This window comes from Scyliorhinus canicula, chromosome 13 (assembly GCF_902713615.1).
Source record: "Scyliorhinus canicula chromosome 13, sScyCan1.1, whole genome shotgun sequence".
In the NCBI taxonomy this organism is placed as follows: domain Eukaryota; kingdom Metazoa; phylum Chordata; class Chondrichthyes; order Carcharhiniformes; family Scyliorhinidae; genus Scyliorhinus; species Scyliorhinus canicula.
Window position 1 is genome coordinate 55027343 of NC_052158.1, and position 20117 is coordinate 55047459.

The 20117-nt window shown below is 45.3% G+C and overlaps 1 protein-coding gene across 6 annotated transcripts in view; it reads left to right on the top strand.

Moving 5' to 3' along the window:
• Positions 1–20117, top strand: part of cep63 (centrosomal protein 63) — a 108584-nt gene that overhangs the window by 52088 nt on the left and 36379 nt on the right. For all 6 annotated transcript variants that reach the window (XM_038816350.1, XM_038816349.1, XM_038816348.1 and 3 more), the window contains 3 exons: positions 850–1104; positions 6874–7019; positions 15784–15930. In XM_038816350.1, coding sequence (XP_038672278.1) covers positions 850–1104; positions 6874–7019; positions 15784–15930 — 548 coding nt within the window. The remainder of the gene's footprint in view (positions 1–849; positions 1105–6873; positions 7020–15783; positions 15931–20117) is intronic.

The following is a 20117-nucleotide window of genomic DNA, read 5'->3' on the forward strand; positions in this document are numbered from 1 at the left end:
GCAACATTCCCAGAAACTGTTTTCATGACAACGGATAGGATTCATAAGAAAGGCGCATTTCATTATCTCATGTTAAAATTTGATGGACAGAGGTTGATCGAATTGATTTAATTGTGTAATAACTTTAAGCCAATCACAACCAGAAAGGGGGGTACCATTAGTGACAGCAATGATCTTTAAAAAATTCGTGCCGGTTTGAACAACTCATTCTGGAATCACCTATCTTAAACCTCTGAAGCTACTTTTCTGTGCTAGTTTGAACAGCCATTTTGTTTTTATTTTCAACTTTCCTGTATCGTGTATTCAATTAGAAGAAATATCCAGAGCTGTAATTTGTATTTAATTCAACTCAGTACTCTGTATTTGCTTGGACAAAACAAACTTTACAAAACTCTGTATTTGCTTGAAAACTGACCTCTGATAAGGGACGTCTGCAAAGCTAAATGAATAAAGACAATTTACTTCATGCATAAAGCTCAGTTTCATAATCTGACGCATAGTGTATACAGTGCGGTGACACATAAGATACACTAACCAAAGTTCAGGTCTAAATATTGGTTGAACAAAAAAAGAATGAATTCCTTTTTTTTATGGCGACAGATTCTCAGCCCATTATTCCCAGGTATGCTAAATGGAATCTTGCTGTAACACTTTCCCAATGAATATTCTAAATGAAGTGGGCTGTCTGTCTGTATGGAACGTTCTGCTGAGACCTGAATATAGTGATTATTCTAATTGCCCAGTTGGTTTTATTTCAGCTCCATCTGTACACTCGCTCTTGCCCATGGTTATTCTAAGCTTCTCTGTTTCTGTGTTTGTGCTTTTCTTTTGTTTGGGTTTCTTCATCAGCAACAGTCTGTAAAATATCAGACCCAGCTCAGTGATCGGAAACAGCTCGTTGAACAGACTGAGTTAATGAGCCAATCAGAAATGCAGCACCTGAGGAGCCAGTTGGAGAGAGCCAATGACACAATCTGTGCAAATGACATGACCATGGAACGGCTGAACATGACGGTGGATGAACTAAAAGGTGCTAACCAGCAGTTTAAAGAAGGACAACGACTCTTGCAGGAAGAACTGCAGCAATTGCAGCAACTCATACAGGTTGGAAGATTTCAGCTTTAACAGTGGGAAAGGTTATTTCCCTTTGTGGAAATGTGAGGTGTTCTCCCTTTGTGAGAAAGGGTGGCGTTCTCCTGCAAAATGACTGCGTAATTTCGGCGGGAAAATCGGTGCGAATGGTGCTGGCTGTTCCAGCATAATTCCCATTGCGATCTTCCCACACTTAGTCATTTTTTGGGGGTCAGGGGTTGATTCATGGCAAAAGTGTGATGTGTGGGACCCGTAGATACTGGCAAGGCTGGATCTTAATCTGACAGCACCCTCCCTCCCCCCCTGTTCTTCCAGCACCCTCCCCCAATCACTGTCATCAGCCCCATCCCCATGCCCCCATTTCCCTTTTCAGACCCCACTACTTTGCAATGCCAGCTTGGCACTTCCCCTGGCAGTGCCAACCTATCCAGCCATGTCCCTGACCACCAGGGGGCTACAAAAGCCTCTAAGCCCCCCCAGCATGATCATCACCTCTATCCAGAGAATTCAACAGTGGCTGCGAGAAGATCCTCACTTGAACATAGAACATAAAATAAGAACTAGGAGCAGGAGTAGGCCATCGGGCCTCTCGAGCCTGCTCCCCCATTCAATGAGATCATGGCTGATCTTTTGTGAACTCAGCTCCACTTTCCGGCCCGAACACCATAACCCTTAATTCCTTTATTCTTCAAAAAACTATCTATCTTTATCTTAAAAACATTTAATGAAGGAGCCTCAACTGCTTCACTGGGCAAGGAATACCATAGATTCACAACTTTTTGGGTTAAGAAGTTTCTCCTAAATCTATTTCCACTTATTTTGAGGCTATGCCCCCTAGTTCTGCTTTCACCCGCCAGTGGAAACAACCTGCCGCATCTATCCTATCTATTCCCTCCATATAAGAACATAAGAACTAGGAGCAGGAGTAGGCCATCTGGCCCCTCGAGCCTGCTCCGCCATTCAATTAGATCATGGCTGATCTTTTGTGGACTCAGCTCCACTTTCCGGCCCGAACACCATAACCCTTAATCCCTTTATTCTTCAAAAAACTATCTATCTTTACCTTAAAAACATGTAATGAAGGAGCCTCAACTGCTTCACTGGGCAAGGAATTCCATAGATTCACAACCCTTTGGGTGAAGAAGTTCCTCCTAAACTCAGTCCTAAATCTACTTCCCCTTATTTTGAGGCTATGTCCCCTAGTTCTGCTGTCACCCGCCAGTGGAAACAACCTGCCCGCATCTATCCTATCTATTCCCTTCATAATTTTAAATGTTTCTATAAGATTTCCCCCTGTTCCTTCTCAATTCCAACGAGTACAGTTCCAGTCTACTCAACCTCTCCTCGTAATCCAACCCCCTCAACTCTGGGATTAACCTAGTGAATCTCCTCTGCACACCCTCCAGTGCCAGTACGTCCTTTCTCAGGTAAGGAGACCAAAACTGAACACAATACTCCAGGTGTGGCCTCACTAACACCTTATACAATTGCAGCATAACCTCCCTGGTCTTAAACTCCATCCCTCGAGCAATGAAGGACAAAACACCATTTGCCTTCTTAATAACCTTTTGCACCTGTAAACAAACTTTATGCGACTCATGCACTAGCACAGTCAGGTCTCTCTGCACAGAAGCATGTTTTAATATTTTATCATTTAAATAATAATCCCATCTGCTGTTATTCCTTCCAAAATAGATAACCTCACATTTGTCGACATTGCATTCCATCCGCCAGAGCCTAGTCCATTCACTTAACCTATCCAAATCCCTCTGCAGACTTCCGGTATCCTCTGCACTCTTTGCTTTCCCACTCACCTTAGTGTTGTCTGCAAATTTGGACACATTTCACTTGGTCCCCAACTCCAAATCACCTATGTAAATTGTGAACAATTGTGGGCCCAACACTGATCCCTGAGGGACACCACTAGCTACTGATTACCAACCAGAGAAACACCCATTAATCCCCACTCTTTGCTTTCTATTAATGAACCAATCCTGTATCCATGCTACTCCTTTACCCTTAATGCCATGCATCTTTATCTTATGCAGCAACCTTTTGTGTGGCACCTTGTCAAAAGTATTCTGGAAATCCAGATATACCACATCCATTGGCTCTCTGTTATCTACCGCACTGGTAATGTCCTCAAAGAATTCCACTAAATTAGTTGGGCATGTTGCACGTTTTACTTGAGTGTATTACACGTTTATTGGAGTGTATTAACACGCCTCCTTTTAAAGACCGTGTGCTTAACACTACTACAGCTCTGTGTGTGTATTTTCAGCTCGGAGTTGCCAGGTGCTGTATTTAGACACCTCACAAGTATTTCAAGGTCAGGTTCAAAGTAATAAAACTATACACCGATTAGTAAGTTCAAACGATTGATATTTATTATACAAATATAATAAATACGCATGCATACGCTAAAGACTAATACTTATTTCTACTATTAAACGACTAAATACTTATCTAAGTAGGAACCAGCAAGGTCAGGCGACAAGGCCTTTGTTCCTTTCCGGACTGCACCTTCTGTTCTCTAATAGTCGGCTAGAGTATAGGTAATGCCGGGGTCACGTAGCGAGCGTCGTTTGGCACTTACTGAACGATGGCTGGTGCTCAACGGCCGGTGATGAAAGACAGGATCTGGAGGCTGGAGTCGAAACAGCAGTCCAAGCCAGAGCACAAAAACAGCTCTGGGCCGGAGTCAACAGCAAGCCGGAGCAACAACAGACAGAACCATGTGCACTAGTGATAATTTACCAAAAAGAACCATGTACCTTTATAGGTCCACCAATGTCCGTGCCTCTTCGGGGCGGGCCTCTACCTGCCATGTATCGATTGGGTCATTTCCCAATCGATATTTTACAAATCCCCCAATCTGAGGGTCTCTTCTCGATGGGTGGGGCGGTCTCTAGGGTCTTTTGTGATGGATACTTCTGGTGCCGTTTCGTCTGGGCGTCCACTCAAAGTATCCATTCAAACTCAAATGTTTCTATTGTGTGGGCCCAGATCTGGATCGCCTCATTACTATGCAAAGCGTTTTGCTATTTACACCTTTGGTTGAGATCTTGCACCTGGCCATAAACTGGTTTCGATACGTGCAGAATGCTAATTAGCCTTTTGCAAACTGCTTGTCCTGGCTAAACTGTTTTCTCCCTACAGCCTTAGCAGTTCTCCATTTTGGTAGCCCAGTGTCCATCTTAGGTGGCTACAGGCACTACCTGCCCTTTATGAACCCATGCTGCGTCTGCCCAATGGGACAATTTCTATCCAGATGCCTCGCTATTTCTTCCTTGATGATAGATTCCAGCATCTTCCCTACTAGCAATGTTAAGCTCACTGGCCTATAATTTCCCGCTCTCTGCCTACCTCCTTTTTTAAACAGTGGCGTCACGTTTGCTAATTTCCAATCCACCGGGACCACCCCAGAGTCTAGTGAATTTTGGTAAATTATCACTAGTGCATCTGCAATTTCCCTAGCCATCTCTTTTAGCACTCTGGGGTGCATTCCATCAGCGCCAGGAGACTTGTCTACCTTTAGCCCCATTAGCTTGCCCATCACTACCTCCTTAGTGATAACAATCATCTCAAGGTCCTCACCTGTCATAGCCTCATTTCTCTCAGTCATTAGCATGTTATTTGTGACTTCCACTGTGGAGACCGACCCAAAAAACCTGTTCAGTTCCTCAGCCATTTCCTCATCTCCCATTATTAAATCTCCCTTCTCATCCTCTAAAGCAGTGCTTCTCAAACTGTCTGATGTGGCGTACGGCAGTTTTTTTTTTCCAATGTGCCAGGGACTGGTGAGCGAAACAAGCCAATCCAGCTGGGGGTTCGGGGGGTGGGGATGTGAACCCCCAGAAATTCTTTTGAGATATATCTTATTGCAGGGGCAATTATATTACATTATATTATTGCAAATATAATGCATATAATATAATGTAATATAATTGCCCCCCCCCCCCAAATTCACTAAATTCACGGTGGTCCCGGCGGATTGGAAATTAGCAAACGCGACACCACTGTTTAAAAAAGGAGGTGGGCAGAAAGCGGGTAATTATAGGCCAGTGAGCTTAACTTCGGTAGTAGGGAAGATGCTGGAATCTGTCATCAAGGAAGAAATAGAGATAGTAGCTGGTGGTGTCTCTCGGGGATCAGTGTTGGGCCCACAATTGTTCGCAATTTACATAGATGATTTGGAGTTGGGAACCAAGGGCACTGTGTCCAAGTTTGCAGACGACACTCAGATGAGTGGTAAAGCAAAAAGTGCAGAGGATACTGGAAGTCTGCAGAGGGATTTGGATAGGTTAAGTGAATGTGCTTAGGTCTGGCAGATGGAATACAATGTTGACAATTGTGAGGTTATCCATTTTTGTAGGAATAACAGCAAAAGGGATTATTATTTAAATGGTAAAATATTAAAACATGCTGATGTGCAGAGAGACCTGGGTGTGCTAGTGCATGAGTCACAAAAAGTTGGTTTACAGGTGCAACAGATGATTAAGAAGACAAATGGAATTGTGTCCTTCATTGCTCGAGGAATGGAGTTTAAGACTAGGGAGGTTATGCTGAAATTGTATAAGGTGTTAGTGAGGCCACACCTGGAGTATTGTGTTCAGTTTTGGTCTCCTTACTTGAGAAAGGACATACTGGTACTGGAGGGTGTGCAGAGGAGATAAACTAGATTAATCCCAGAGCTGAAGGGGTTGGATTATGAGGAGAGGTTGAGTAGACTGGGACTGTACTCGTTGGAATTTAGAAGGATGAGGGGGGATCTTATAGAAATATATAAAATTATGAAGGGAATAGATAGGATAGGTGCGGGCAGGTTGTTTCCACTGGCGGGTGAAAGCAGAACTAGGGGGCATAGCCTCAAAATAAGGGGAAGTAGATTTAGGACTGAGTTTTGGAGGAACTTCTTCACCCAAAGCGTTGTGAATCTATGGAATTCCTTGCCCAGTGAAGCAGTTGAGGCTCCTTTATTAAATGTTTTTAAGATAAAGATAGTTTTTTGAAGAATAAAGGGATTAAAGGTTATGGTGTTCAGGCCGGAAAGTGGAGCTGAGTCCACAAAAAATCAGCCATGATCAGCAGGCTCGAGGGGCCAGATGGCCTACTCCTGCTCCTAGTTCTTATGTTCGGAAGAATAGAAGAAAATGAACATTTTCGAACTGTGAGAAACTATTAAATATTGAGGTTCAGGATTTTTACAAGAAATAGAAAGTTAACATGCAGAAACAATGAGACATTGCGAAGGAAAATGTATATGGGGCTTTAATGCAAGAGGGCTGGAACATAAGAGTAAAGAAATCTTGCTTAAATTGCAAAGAATGTTGGTAAGACCACACCTGAAGAACTGGGAATAGTTTTTGTCTCCATATCCAAGGAAGAATATACTTGCCTGAGAGTGGGTGCAATAAATCTATCTAGATGGATTTGTGGGAGAAGAATACTTTTCACTCCGAGGATTATGCATTTTTAAAATTCTCTACTCCAGAAGGCCAAAAATGCTCAGTCATGCCAAGAATGAGGTGGATAAGGGAATCAAGGAATGTGGAAATCAGACAGGAAATTGGAGTTAAGCTCAAAGATCAGACATCATTTTATTAAATGGCTCAACAGGCTCAAAGTGCCAGATGGCCTATTCCGGTCCCTGTTTCTGGCAATCTTATCTGAAATTCAGTGACATTTCAAGTGTGGAATCCAACTTTCGTGCAATCTTTCTGGATTTAATTTGGTAAAGAGTTCAGCTAATTTGGATTTTGTAATTTCTTTAATTACTAGAAATCAGTGGAGGAAAATGAGGATCTGAAGAGTAAGCTCCAAGCACAAGAGGCTACATTTCAGAAAAAAGATCTGCAGCAAAAACAACTGTACAAGGAGTTGGTCCACTGTAAGGAGTTATTGCAGGCCAGGGAGAGAACTACCAGGTAACCAGCTCTTGCAAGGATGACACTATCAATTAAAGTGAGTTTGCCAGCATGTTTGTATTCCGCTGTGACCTTTGCTGTTTGTAGTATATGTAAATGATTTGGAGGAAAAGTAACTGGTCTGATTAGTAAATTTGCGGACGACACAAAGGTTGGTGGAAGTGCGGACAGCAATGAGGACTGTCAGAAGATACAGCAGGATATAGATCTATTAGAGACTTGGGAGGAGACATGGCAGATGGAGTTTAATCTGGACAAATGTGAGGTAATCATAGAATTTACAGTGCAGAAGGAGGCCATTCGGCCCATCGAGTCAGCACCGGCCCTTGAATGAGCACCCTACCTAAGCCCACACCTCCACCCTATCCCCATAACCCTGCAACCCCATCTAACCTAAGGGCAATTTAGCATGGCCAAACCACCTAACCTGCACACCTTTGGACTGTGGGAAGAAACCGAAGCACCCGGAGGAAACTGACGGAGACAAGGGGAGAACGTGCAGATTGCACAGACAGTGACCCAAGCGGGAATCAAACCTGGGACCTTGGCGCTGTGAAGCTATAGTGCTAACCACTGTGCTACCATGCTGCAATCTACGATAATTCCCTCCATGGATACGCAAGAGCAATTGGCAACTCTTAGGATTGCATTTTCGAAGGTCTAATGCTGGTGGGAAAAACTGTATATGGCAGAACTCTTAAGAGTATTGACAAGCAGAGCAATCTGGGTGTACAGGTCCACAGGTTACTGAAAGCGGCAACGCAGTTGGAGAAGGTAGTCAAAAAGGCATACGGCATGCTTGCCTTCGTCGGTTGGTGCATTGAGTATAACAATTGGCAAGTCATGTTGCTGCTATATAGGCTTTGGTTTGTCTACTCTTGGACTATAGTATTCAATTTTGGTCGCCACACTACCAGAAGGATGTGGAGGCTTTGGAGAAAGTTCAGAAGGTTTACCATGATCTTTCCTGGTATGGAGGGCATTTGCTATGGGGAGAGGTTGGATAAACTCGGTTTGTTCTCTGGAACAAAAAAGGTTGAGGGGCAACCTGATAAGAAGTCTACAAGATTATGAGGAGCAGAGACTGAGAGGAAAGTCAAGCTTTTTCCCAGGGTGGTAGTCAATAATACTAATCTTTATTAGTGTCACAAGTAGGCTTACATTAACACTGCAATGATGTTACTGTTAAAGTCCCCTGGTTGACACACTCCGGCGCCTGTTCAATTACATGGGAACATAGGTTTAAGGTGCGAGGGTCAAAGTTTAGAGATGTGTGAGGGAAGTATTTTTACACAGAGAGTAGTGGGTGCCTGAAACTCATTGCTGGAGGAGGTGGTGGAAGTAGGTACGATAGTGACATTTAAGGGGCGTCTTGACAAATAGATGAACAGGATAGGAATAGAGGGATAAGGGCCCCAGAAGTGTAGGAGTTTTAGGTGAGACAGGAAGCATGGTCGGCCCAGGCCTGAAGGGCCTGTTCCTGTGCTGTACTTTGTTCTTTGATTGCACTAATGTACTAAGAATATTGGACAAAAAAAGACCTAATTGCTTCAGAGAAGATAGATACTTTCTAACTTCACCTTGAAGTCTTGTGATCTCCTGGGGGAAGGATAAAAACAGCTTGAAAGTCTAGACCAATTGGGGAGTACAAATGTCTGGAAAATTCCACTCCAACTTCCTTAGATAATTGAAGGCAGCCATGTAGAACACCCTAGCTCTGGTAATTCTTGCATCTCATAGCTCTTGTACAAGGTGACCTCTACCTCAGCCAGAGACGGGTCCTGTTCTCGCTGGAAGGAGCTCTGGATTGACAATGAGACAGCACCCTAGTCTCTGGGAAAAGGGACCATATAATTGATATTGCACCTGAATCATAGAATTTTCATAGAATTTACAGTGCAGAAGGAGGCCATTCGGCCCATCGAGTCTGCACCAGCTCTTGGAAAGAGCACCTTACCCAAGGTCAACATGTCCACCCTATCCCCATAACCCAGTAACCCCACCCAACACTAAGGGCAATTTTGGGCACTAAGGGCAATTTATCATGGCCAATCCACCTAACCTGCACATCTTTGGACTGTGGGAGGAAACCGGAGCACCCGGAGGAAACCCATGCACACACAGGGAGGATGTGCAGACTCCGCACAGACAGTGACCCAAGCCGGAATTGAACCTAGGACCCTGGAGCTGTGAGGCAATTGTGCTATCCACAGTGCTACCGTGCTGCCCACGTTATCTGTCCTGTATAGCTTGAAATTCTGCCTATTGAGTTGATGCAGATTTTCTATCCTAACACCATCTAGTCCGAACAACATCTTATATACCTCAATTGAATTAATAATAAGTTTACATTTTCCTGGTGTTGAGACTCTTGACCCCATCTTTAAGATGCTTTGAATTGTGAATCAGTTCTTTTTTTTTAAATTTAGAATATCCAATTCTTTTTTTTCCAATTAAGGGGCAATTTATCGTGGCCAATCCACCTAACCTGCACATCTTTGGGTTGTGGGGGTGAAACCCACGCAGACACAGGGAGAATGTGCAAACTCCTCACAGACAGTGACCCAGGGCCGGGATTCGAACCCGGGTCCTCAGCGCCGTAGGCAGCAATGCTAACCACTGTGCCGCCCAGTTATTTTTTAACATTTATTTTATGGGATGTGGACGTCACTGGCTAGACCAGCATTTAATACCCATCCCTAGCTGCCCTTGCGAAGGTGGTGGTAAGCTGCTTTCGTGAACCACTGCAGTGTCCCATTCCAAAGTGTTAAAAGTAAAATGCAGAAACTGAGTGGTTGCGCTGTTGGAGGTGCTGTCTTTTGGGTGAAACCTTAAAGCAGGATCTTGATCTATTTAAAAGAAGGCAAATGGCATTCTCCCCTGTGTCTTGGCCAGTGTTCCTCCCTAAACCAGAGTCACTAAAATGGATTAATTGAGTATTATCACATTGTTGTTTATGGGATCTTGCTGTGCATAAATTGACTGTTGTATTTTCTACACTACAACAGTTCAAAAATACTCTAGAAAGCGCTTGATGTTCTGAGATCTTGAAATGCTCAATATAAGTGCAACTCTTTCCTATTATTAAATGCAAGCAAAATCACTTGGGCGACCAAAGAATACGCAAAATACTGAATGGAACTTGAAAACATGGGTCACTGGCACGAGGTCTGGCTCTGGGGCTCAGAAGGGAAGGGGGCAGATTAGGAGAGCACTAGTTATAGGAGACTCAATAGTTAGAGGTACAGACAGGCGGTTCTGTGGGCACGGGCGAGACTCGTATGGTTTGTTGCCTCCCGGGTGCCAGGGTCCATGGCGTCTCGGATCGTGTCTTCAGGATCCTTAAGAGGGAGGGTGAGCAGCCAGAAATCATGGTACACATTGGTACCAGCGACGTATGTAGGAAAAGGGGAGTGGATGTCATAAACGAGTTTGGGGAGTTAGGCTGGAAGTTAAAAGCCAGGACAGACAGAGTTATTATCTCTGGTTTGTTGTCGGTGCCACGTGATAGCGAGGCTAGGAATAGGGAGAGAGTGTAGTTGAACACGTGGCTGCAGGAATGGTGCAGGAGGGAGGGCTTCAGGTATTTGGATAATTGGAGCGCATTCTGGGGAAGGTGGGACCTGTACAAGCAGGATGGGTTACATCTGAACCAGAGGGGCACCAATATCCTGCGAGGGAGGTTTTCTAGTAGTCTTCGGGAGGGTTTAAACTATTTGGCAGGGGAATGGGAACCGAATTTGTAGTCCATCAACTAAGGTAGCCGATGTTCAGGACGTCAAAGCATGCAGTGGGGAAGGTAACACTGACAAAGGAGAGTACTTGCAGCCACGGAGATGGGTTGAAGTGTGTATACTTCAACGCAAGACGCATCAGGAATAAGGTGGGTGAACTTAAGGCATGGATCAGTACTTGGGACTACGATGTGGTGGCCATCACGGAAACTTGGATAGAAAAGGGGCAGAAATAGTTGTTGGAGGTTCCTGGTTATAGATGTTTCAATAAGATTAGGGGGGGTGGTAAAAGAGGTGGGGAGGGTGGCATTGTTAATTAGAGATAACAGCTGCAGAAAAGCAGTTCGAGGAGGTTATGCCTACTGAGGTAGTATGGGTTGAAGTCAGAAATAGGAAAGGAGCAGTCATCTTGTTGAGAGTTTTCTATAGGCCCCCCAATAGCAGAGATGTAACATAGTAACATAGAACATACAGTGCAGGAGACCATTCGGCCCATGGAGTCTGCACCGACCCACTTGAGTCCTCACTTCCACCCTATCCCCGTAACCTTTTTTGGTCACTAAGGGCAATTTATCATGGCCAATCCATCTAACCTGCACATCTTTGGACTGTTGGAGGAAACCGGTGCACCCGGAGGAAACCCACACAGACACGGTAAGAATGTGCAGACTCCGCACAGACTATGACCCAGCCAGGAATTGAACCTGGGACCCTGGCGCTATGAAGCCACAGTGCTATCCACTTGTGCTACCGTGCTGCCCACTTTAGATCAAATAGTTTGGATGGGGTGGTGTTTGTGCAGTGTGTCCAGGAAGCTTTTCTAACACCGTATGTAGATTGTCCGACCAGAGGGGAGGCCATATTGGATTTGGTATTTGGTAATGAACCAGGGCAAGTGATAGATCTGTTATTGGGAGAGCATTTTGGTGATAGTGACCACAATTCAGTGACTTTTACTTTAGTAATGGAGAGGGATAGGTGTGTGCAACAGGGCAAGGTTTACAATTGGGGGAAGGGTAAATACGATGCTGTCAGACAAGAACTGAAGTGCATAAATTGGGAACATAGGCTGTCAGGGAAGGACACAAGGGAAATGTGGAACTAGTTCAAGGAACAGATACTACATGTCCTTGATATGTATGTCCCTGTCAGGCAGGGATGGTCGAGTGAGGGAACCATGGTTGACAAGAGAGGTTGTTAAGAGGAAGAGGGATATTTATATAAGGCTGAGGAAGCAAGGTTCAGACATGGCGCTGGAGGGATACAAGATAGCCAGTAGGGAACTAAAGAAAGGGATTAGGAGAGCTAAGAGAGGGCATGAAAAGTCTTTGGCAGGTAGGATCAAGGAAAACTCCAAGGCCTTTTACACATATGTGAGAAATATGAGAATGACTAGAGCGAGGGTAGGTTTGACCAAGGACAGTAGCGGGAGATTGTGTATTGTGTCTGAAGAGATAGGAGAGGTCTTGAACGAGTGCTTTTCTTCAGTATTTACGAATGCGAGGGGCCATATTGTTGGAGAGGTCAGTGTGGAACAGACTGGTAAGCTCGAGGAGATACTTCTTAGGAAGGAAGATGTGTTGGGCATTTTTAAAAACTTGAGGATAGACAAGTCCCCCAGGCCTGACGGGATATATCCAAGGATTCTATGGGAAGCAAGAGATGAAATTGCAGAGCCATTGGCAATGATGTTTTCGTCCTCACTGTCAACAGGGGTGGTTGGAGATAACAGGATATTGGAGAGTGGCGAATATTGTGCCCCTGTTCAAAAAAGGGAATAGGGATAACCCTGGGAATTACAGGTCAGTTAGTCTTACTTCAGTAGTAGGCAAAGTAATGGAAAGGGTACTGAGGGATAGGATTTCTGAGCATTTGGAAACACACTGCTTGATTAGGGATAGTCAGCACGGATTTGTGAGGGGTAGATCTTGCCTCACAAGTCTTATTGAATTCTTTGAGGAGGTGACCAAGCACGTGGATGAAGGTAAAGAGTGGATGTACATGGATTTTAGTAAGGCATTTGATAAGGTTCCCCATGGTAGGCTTATGCAGAAAGTAAGGAGGAATGGGATAATGGGAAATTTGGCCAGTTGGATATCAAACTGGCTAACCGATAGAAGCCAGAGAGTGGTGGTGGACGGCAAATATTCAGCCTGGAGCCCAGTTACCAGTGGCGTACAGCAGGGATCAGTTCTGGGTCCTCTGCCGTTGGTGATTTTCATTAATGACTTGGATGAGGGAGTTCATAGATTATAGAATTTACAGTGCAGAAGGAGGCCATTCGGCCCATCGGGTTTGCATCGGTTCTTGGAAAGAGCACCCTACCCAAGGTCCACACCTCCACCCTATCCCCATAGCCGAGTAACCCCACCCAACACTAAGGGCAATTTTGGACACTGAAGGCAAGTTAGCATGGCCAATCCACCTAACCTGCACATCTTTAGACTGTGGGAGGAAACCGGAGGAAACCCACACACACACAGGGAGAATTGTGCAGACAGTGACCCAAGCCAGGAATCGAACCTGGGACCCTGGAGCTGTGAAGCAATTGTGCTAACCACAATGCTACTGTGCTGCCCTATTTGAAGAGTTGAAGGGTGGGTCAGTAAATTTGCAGACGATACGAAGATTGGTGGAGTTGTGGATAGTGAGGACGGCTGTTGTCGGCTGCATAGAGACATAGATAGGATGCAGTACTGGGCTGAGAAGTGGCAGATGGAGTTTAACTCTGAAAAGTGTGAGGTTGTCCATTTTAGAAGGACAAATATGAATGCAGAATACAGGGTTAACAGTATGGTTCTTGGCAATGTGGAGGAGCAGAGAGATCTTGGGGTCTATGTTCATAAATCTTTGAAAGTTGCCACTCAAGTAGATAGAGCTGTGAAGAAGGCCTATGGTGTGCTAGTGTTCATTAGAAGAGGGGTTGAATTTAAGAGCTGTGAGGTGATGATGCAGCTGTCCAAAACCTTGGTATGGCCACATTTGGAGTACTGTGTGCAGTTCTGGTCGCCTCATTTTAGGAAGGATGTGGAAGCTTTGGAAATGTTGCAAAGGAGATTTACCAGGATGTTGCCTGGAATGGAGAGTGGGTCTTAAGAGGAAAGGTTGAGGGTGCTAGGCCTATTCTCATTAGAACGGAGAAGGATGAGGGGAGACATGATAGAGGTTTATCAGATGATCAGGGGAATAGAGAGTAGACAGTCAGAGACCTTTTCCCTGGGTAGAACAAACCATTACAATGGGACATAAATTTAAGGTGAATGGTGGAAGATATAGGGGATGTCAGAGGTAGATTATTTGCCCAGAGAGTAGTGGGGGCATGGAATGCACTGCCTCCGGAAGTAGTTGAGTCGAAAACATTCGGAACCTTCAAGTGGCTATTGGATAGGTACTTGGATTACAGTAGAATGATGGGGTGTAGATTAATTTGTTCTTAATCTAGGACAAAAGTTCAGCACAACATCGTGGGCCGAAGGGCCTGTTCTGTGCTGTATTTTCTATGTTCTAGCTGGGGAAGTGGGCCGAGAAATGGCAAATGGTGTTCAATACGCATGAGGTATTGCATTTTGGAAAGTCAAATCAAGGTAGGACTTTCACGATGAACGGTAGGACCTTAGGGAGTATCGTGGAACAGAGGGGCCTTGGAATTCAGGTGCACGGTTCTCGAAAGATTGAGTCACAGGTAGATAGAGTAGTTCAGAAGGCTTTTGGCACGCTGGCCCTCATCAGTCAGGGCATTGAGTGTAGAAATTGGGAAGTTATGTTGCAGTTGTACAGGATGTTAGTGAGGCTGCACCTGGAGAATTGTGTTCAGTTTTGGTCACCTTGCTACTGGAAAGATGTTATTAAACTGGAGAGAGGGCAGAAGAGATTACAAGGATGTTGCCGGAACTCAAGGGACGGAGTTGTAGGGAGAGATTGGACAAGTTAGGACATTTTTCTTTGGATTGTAGGAGATTGAGGTGTGATCCTATAGAGGTGTGTAAGATCATGAGAGGCATAGATTTCATAGAATTTACAATGCAGAAGGAGGCCATTCGGCCCATCGAGTGTGCACCGGCTCTTGGAATGAGCACCCTACCCAAGCCCATACCTCCACCCCATAACCCAGTAACCCCACCCAACACTAAGGGCAATTTGGACCCTGAGGGCAATTTGACCTGGCCAATTCACCTAACCTGCACATCCCTGGACCGCGGGAGGAAACCGGAGCACCCGGAGGAAACCCACGCACACGCGGGGAGAACGTGCAGACTCCACACAGACAGTGACCCAAGCCGGGATTCGAACCTGGGACCCTGGAGCTGTGAAGCATTTGTGCTAACCACTATGCTACCGTGCTGCCCAGGGTCAGCATGGGTTTCACCCTCACAACCCAAAGATGTGCTGGGTAGGTAGATTGGCCCAGCCAAATTGCCCCATACGCTAAATTGCCCCTTAACTGGAAAAAAATATAATCGGACACTCAATTTAAAAAAAAGCATGGATAGGATGAATGCACTCCGTCTTTTTCCCAGGGTTGGGGAATCAAGGATTAGAGGGCATGAGTTTGAATTAAGAGGGGGAAAGAATTAATGGGAACCTGTTGGGAGATTTTTAATGATGAAAAGGCTTTAAAAAAAGTCGCAAAAATTGTACCTCACTGTAAATGAGTAAGATTTGTCAAGCCAATTCAATGTGCCTTTGTCTTCTTTCTACCCTGTATCCAAGCCAAGAGTTGTATCAGTCTCTCGTGCATTGCATCAAACATTTTATAACCTAAATAAAGAATGTATTGTGAAATTCTGAGACCATTTCCCAATTTTATTTTATATTTTGAATAAATATTTCAATTAAATTTTTTTAATGGATTGTCGCTTTATTCCATCGTCGTGTGAATCCCTCATTCACCATCTGAAAGAGTGAAGTTATTACAAATTGAAATAAACTTAATATGAAGTCAGATGTTTGTTTGATCTGCAAGCAAGTGCATTGAGTACTTTTCTGACAGACCCCTTTTAAAAACCATTCTTTGTTACTCTGAATTGTAGCAGATCACCAGAGGAGAGCTTACCGGAGCAGCAGTGTAATGACATTTGCCACAGGCAGGCTGAGCTCCAACAAGAACCTGTGCAATTCCAAGGAAACCTGCAAGATGACGTGAGTCTCAAGGAAGACGTAATACACCTTCAGCATACGTAAGCACCAGGAGATTTGTAAAGAAAGCAATGTCATAAACACAGGTTAACAGCTGAAATGTTACTCTGTTTTTTGCTAAAGTTGAAATATTTTCAGCATATCAGCAATCATAAATCACAAAGAGAACCATTTGACCCATCATGTCTATTCTGGCCCTTTCAAAGAGTTATTCAATTCATCCCACTTTCCCCATTGCCCTGTAAATTTTAGCTTTTTAAGTATATTGTGTTTTGATATTAAATATTTGACCTTTTTGGTTGCACTAACATGTAATGGGTACTTGAAGTCATGGGTTAGGTTAGGAACTAGCATGATTCAAAGTTAATTGAAACTCTTACATTGAGTATGTGCCTAGGTTTGCTGATACAAAGCTAGGGAGGAACGAAAGCTGTGAGTAGGTCACAAAGAGGCGGTAAAGAGATCTCAACCGAACATGGATGGTCAACAGGGTGGCAGATGGGTTATAATATGAGGAAGTGTGTGGTTATTCAATGATGCTAAGAATAGGAAGGTCAAATATTTATCAAAAAATGTGTTATAGTAGTAGTACTTAGAAACAATTTGAAGAATTGAAACCATTCCTAGCTTCTGGGTAACTAGAGCTCCGACTCGCCACGGGAGTCTCCCCCTCCCTGTGACACCCCCCCCCCCCCCCTCCCCAAACCCCCAATGAGATTCCCGTCATTGCTCCTTTGACCCTCCTCTTTTCCTCACCCATGTCCTTCTCAGGATCCTACTCATTAACTTACCTTCTTCCAGGATTGTCAAAAAATCTTTGGACTTAGCTGGATCTTTAAATTTATCTGGCTTACAAAAGCTAGTACCATAAAAGGAATACCTACCTTGAACTTAGCTGCACTACACTGATCACGCCCAGCTTGAATCGAAAGGCCGGCCGGGATGAGGTCACCTGGATTTCCAGGTAAGTTGTTTCGAGCAGAATGGCAATCCGACTCAGTTGCCTCTCCATCAGAAATTACAGCCCCTATAGATCTGCAATGTTCTCACCTACTTCGCACCATAAAAAGGAGGCCATTCGGCCCATCGTGCCTGCACCACTATCTAGGCCCACTCGTCTGCCCTATCCAATAACCACATGTAACCTACGTATTTTTGGACACTGAAGGGGCAATTATTAGCATGGCCAATCCACCTGACCTTCGCAACTTTGGACTGTGGAAGGAAACCGGAGCACCTGGAGGGACCCCTTGCAGACACAGTGAGAATGTGCTACTCCACACAGTCATGCAAGACCAGAATTGAACCCTGGTTCCTCGTGCTGTGAGGCAGCAGTACTTTGGATAGAAGCCATCTGGTCCTTGGGATTTGTCACTTTTTAGTGACTACTTTCTTCATTATTGTTATTTTGTTTGCGGTAGTTTTGGTGTGGCTGGTTTGCTCATTTGGCGAGATGGCTAACTTGTTCAAAGTAATGTCAACGACCCAGGTTTGATTCCCATTCCAGCTGAGATAGACTTGTGGCCTGCCTCCTTCCCTGGAACTAAGAGTGGAAGTGGAAAACCGTTACTGACAGAAAACGTTACCTATAAAGCAGCTCAGGATGAACGATCAGCAGCCGATGCAAGGACCTGCTTTGGGCACATATGAATGAATAAATTGTGGTATATTCCTGTCCCCATTCAATATTTGGGATGCTTACCATTTTGATTTCTTCCTTTACTTTAAATACTGACACAAAGTTCCATCTTTACTTTATTTAATTGTTCTGACTGTCCACTTTCTAAAAAAATAGTAACTTTTTTTGGTTTTGATATCCATACTCGCTGTTTGCAGCCATTACTATCTGTGTTATCATCCTTTGCTGTTCTTTGTATCAGTATCGCAGTGAGGAAAATGGAAAAGAATTGGTGTAATGACACAGGCTTGTTTGACCCCAGTTTCAACTGAATACAGGTTGTGCTGGTTCTGTTGCTGAGGATTCACCAATGGGCGATTAGGAAAGCAAGGGTGTCAGCCCTCTTCTCCTTATGAAGTTCTGGCTGGTCCGATACCCCGAAGATTGCCACTCTCGGGCTCCACCTTCGCCCCCACAACCTTGGACATCGCCTCGGAGAAGACTGTCTAGAACCCTACAAGCCTGGGGCAGGCCCAGAACATGAAGGTGTGGTTGGCCTGGCCACCCTGGCACCGTTCACACTTGTCCTCCACCTCTGGGAAAAACCTGCCCATTTGGGTCATGATTAGGTGTGCTCTCTCTCCCTCAGGTAGTCCCTCAGAATTAATGTCTTGGGGATGGCTGCGGGGTCCAATGTGCAATCTGCGTTGTCTGTCACAGGTTTGGGTTGTTGGGCTGTTTGGACATTTGCGCATGAGGAGGTGGAGTTGGCTCCACTTAGTGCTTTGCCTCAGAGTCCCGACCCTACTTCCGTTCCTAATCCATCCTCCCACTTCTGTCTTGCTCTGTCCAGTGGTGCTCTTGCCCTTTCTAAAAGTCAACCATATGTGTCCCCGCAGTTCCCTTCTCCGTACTGTTCGCGCCCAGCAGCTCCTTCAACATTGTGTCTTTTGGAGCCCCAGGGTACCTTGATGTCTCCTTGCGGAGAAGGTTTTTGACTTATAGATGTAAGAGCTCCTGTCCGTTTGTTAGTTCCAGTCTTTCTGTCAGCTCGTCTGAGTTTGCAAGTCTGACCCCCATGTAGAAGACCCTAATCACGAGCATCCCATGTCCTGTCTCCACCTCTTAAAGGTGGCGTCTACCGTGGCTGGTTGCCGCAGATGGGGGGGGCACCTTGGTAAGCTGAAGTGTTGTCTCATTTGGTTCCAGGTTCTTAACGTTGCTCCCACTACTGGGCCGGATGTGTATTTTTCCGGTGGGGATGGGAGTGTTGTCATGGCGAGGGCTGAGAGGGTTGTTCCCGTGCAGGAGGACTCCTCCATCCTCACACATTGCGTGCTCGGTTCCCTTACCAACCCCCTCACCCTTTTGGCTGTGGTTGCCAATGGTAGTATTGTAAGCTCGGAAGGGCCAGGCCACCCATGCTTCTTCACCTCTGCAGTCTTGTCGTAGGGATTATTGGATTCTTCTCTTCCCCCACCCCCCAGACAAACACCATAATCAATTTATCTATTCTTTGGAAAAAGCCCTTTGGGATGAAGATCGCTCCGGATCTAAACCGGAACATTGGCGGATGTTCATCTTGATCATCTGCACTCTCCCTGCCAGGGAAACCAGGAATGCATCCCATCTCTGTACGTCCTTTTTAACTTCCTCCGCCAGATTGGTCAGATTCAACTTGTGGATCCGTGTCCAGTTGTGGGCTAGCTGGATCCCCAGGTAGCGGAATTTGTTTTGGGCTTCTTAAATGGTAGACCCTCCAGCTCTGTCCCTCCCCGGTCTGTGTTCACCGGGAAAACTACTTTTGCCCAGCTTGAGTTTGTAGCCCGAGAAGGCTCCGAACTCTCCCAGGAGCCTCATGATTTCCTTCAATCCATTCAATGGGTCCGAGATCTAGAGGAGCAGATCATCCACTTAAAATGAGACTCTGTGCTCTCTGCCTCCTCTTCGGATACCCTTCCAACCTCTTGTCTCTCGTAGGGCGAACGCCAGGGGTTCAGTTGCCAGAGTGAACAAGAGCGAGGACAGCAGCCATCCCTGCCTGGTGCCACTGTGCAACTGGAAGTGTTCAGAGCTGGTGGTGTTAGTCCAAACGCTCGCCTTCGGGCATTGTGCAGGAGCTGAACCCCATCCCCAGCCCAAGCTGCTCCAGTACCTCCATGAGGTGCTCCCATTCAACTCTGTCGAAGGCCTTTTCTGCATCCAGAGAGACGATCACCTCTGGTTCTCTCTCCCCGGATGGGTCAATATCACATTCAGCAGTCCTCTGATGTTCGCAGTTAGCTTTCTACCTTGACAAAACACGTCTGATCCTCTGCAACTACTTTTGGTACGTAGTTCTCCAGTCTCTTAGCCAGGGCTTTCGTGAGTATTTTGCATCTACGTTAAGCAGCAAAATGGGCCTATATGATCCACCTTCTGTCGGGTCTTTGTTTTTTTCTGGGTATCAGCGAGATGGTAGCCTGGGTTAGCATATAAGCCTGCGGATATCTCCCGTAGGTGCAGGGCAAGAGCTGGTGAGAATATTTTGTAGAGGTCCGCTGGGAACCCATCTGGTCCTGCCTCCATGGAGTTAAACCACAAGACACAGGAGCAGAATTGGGCCACTTG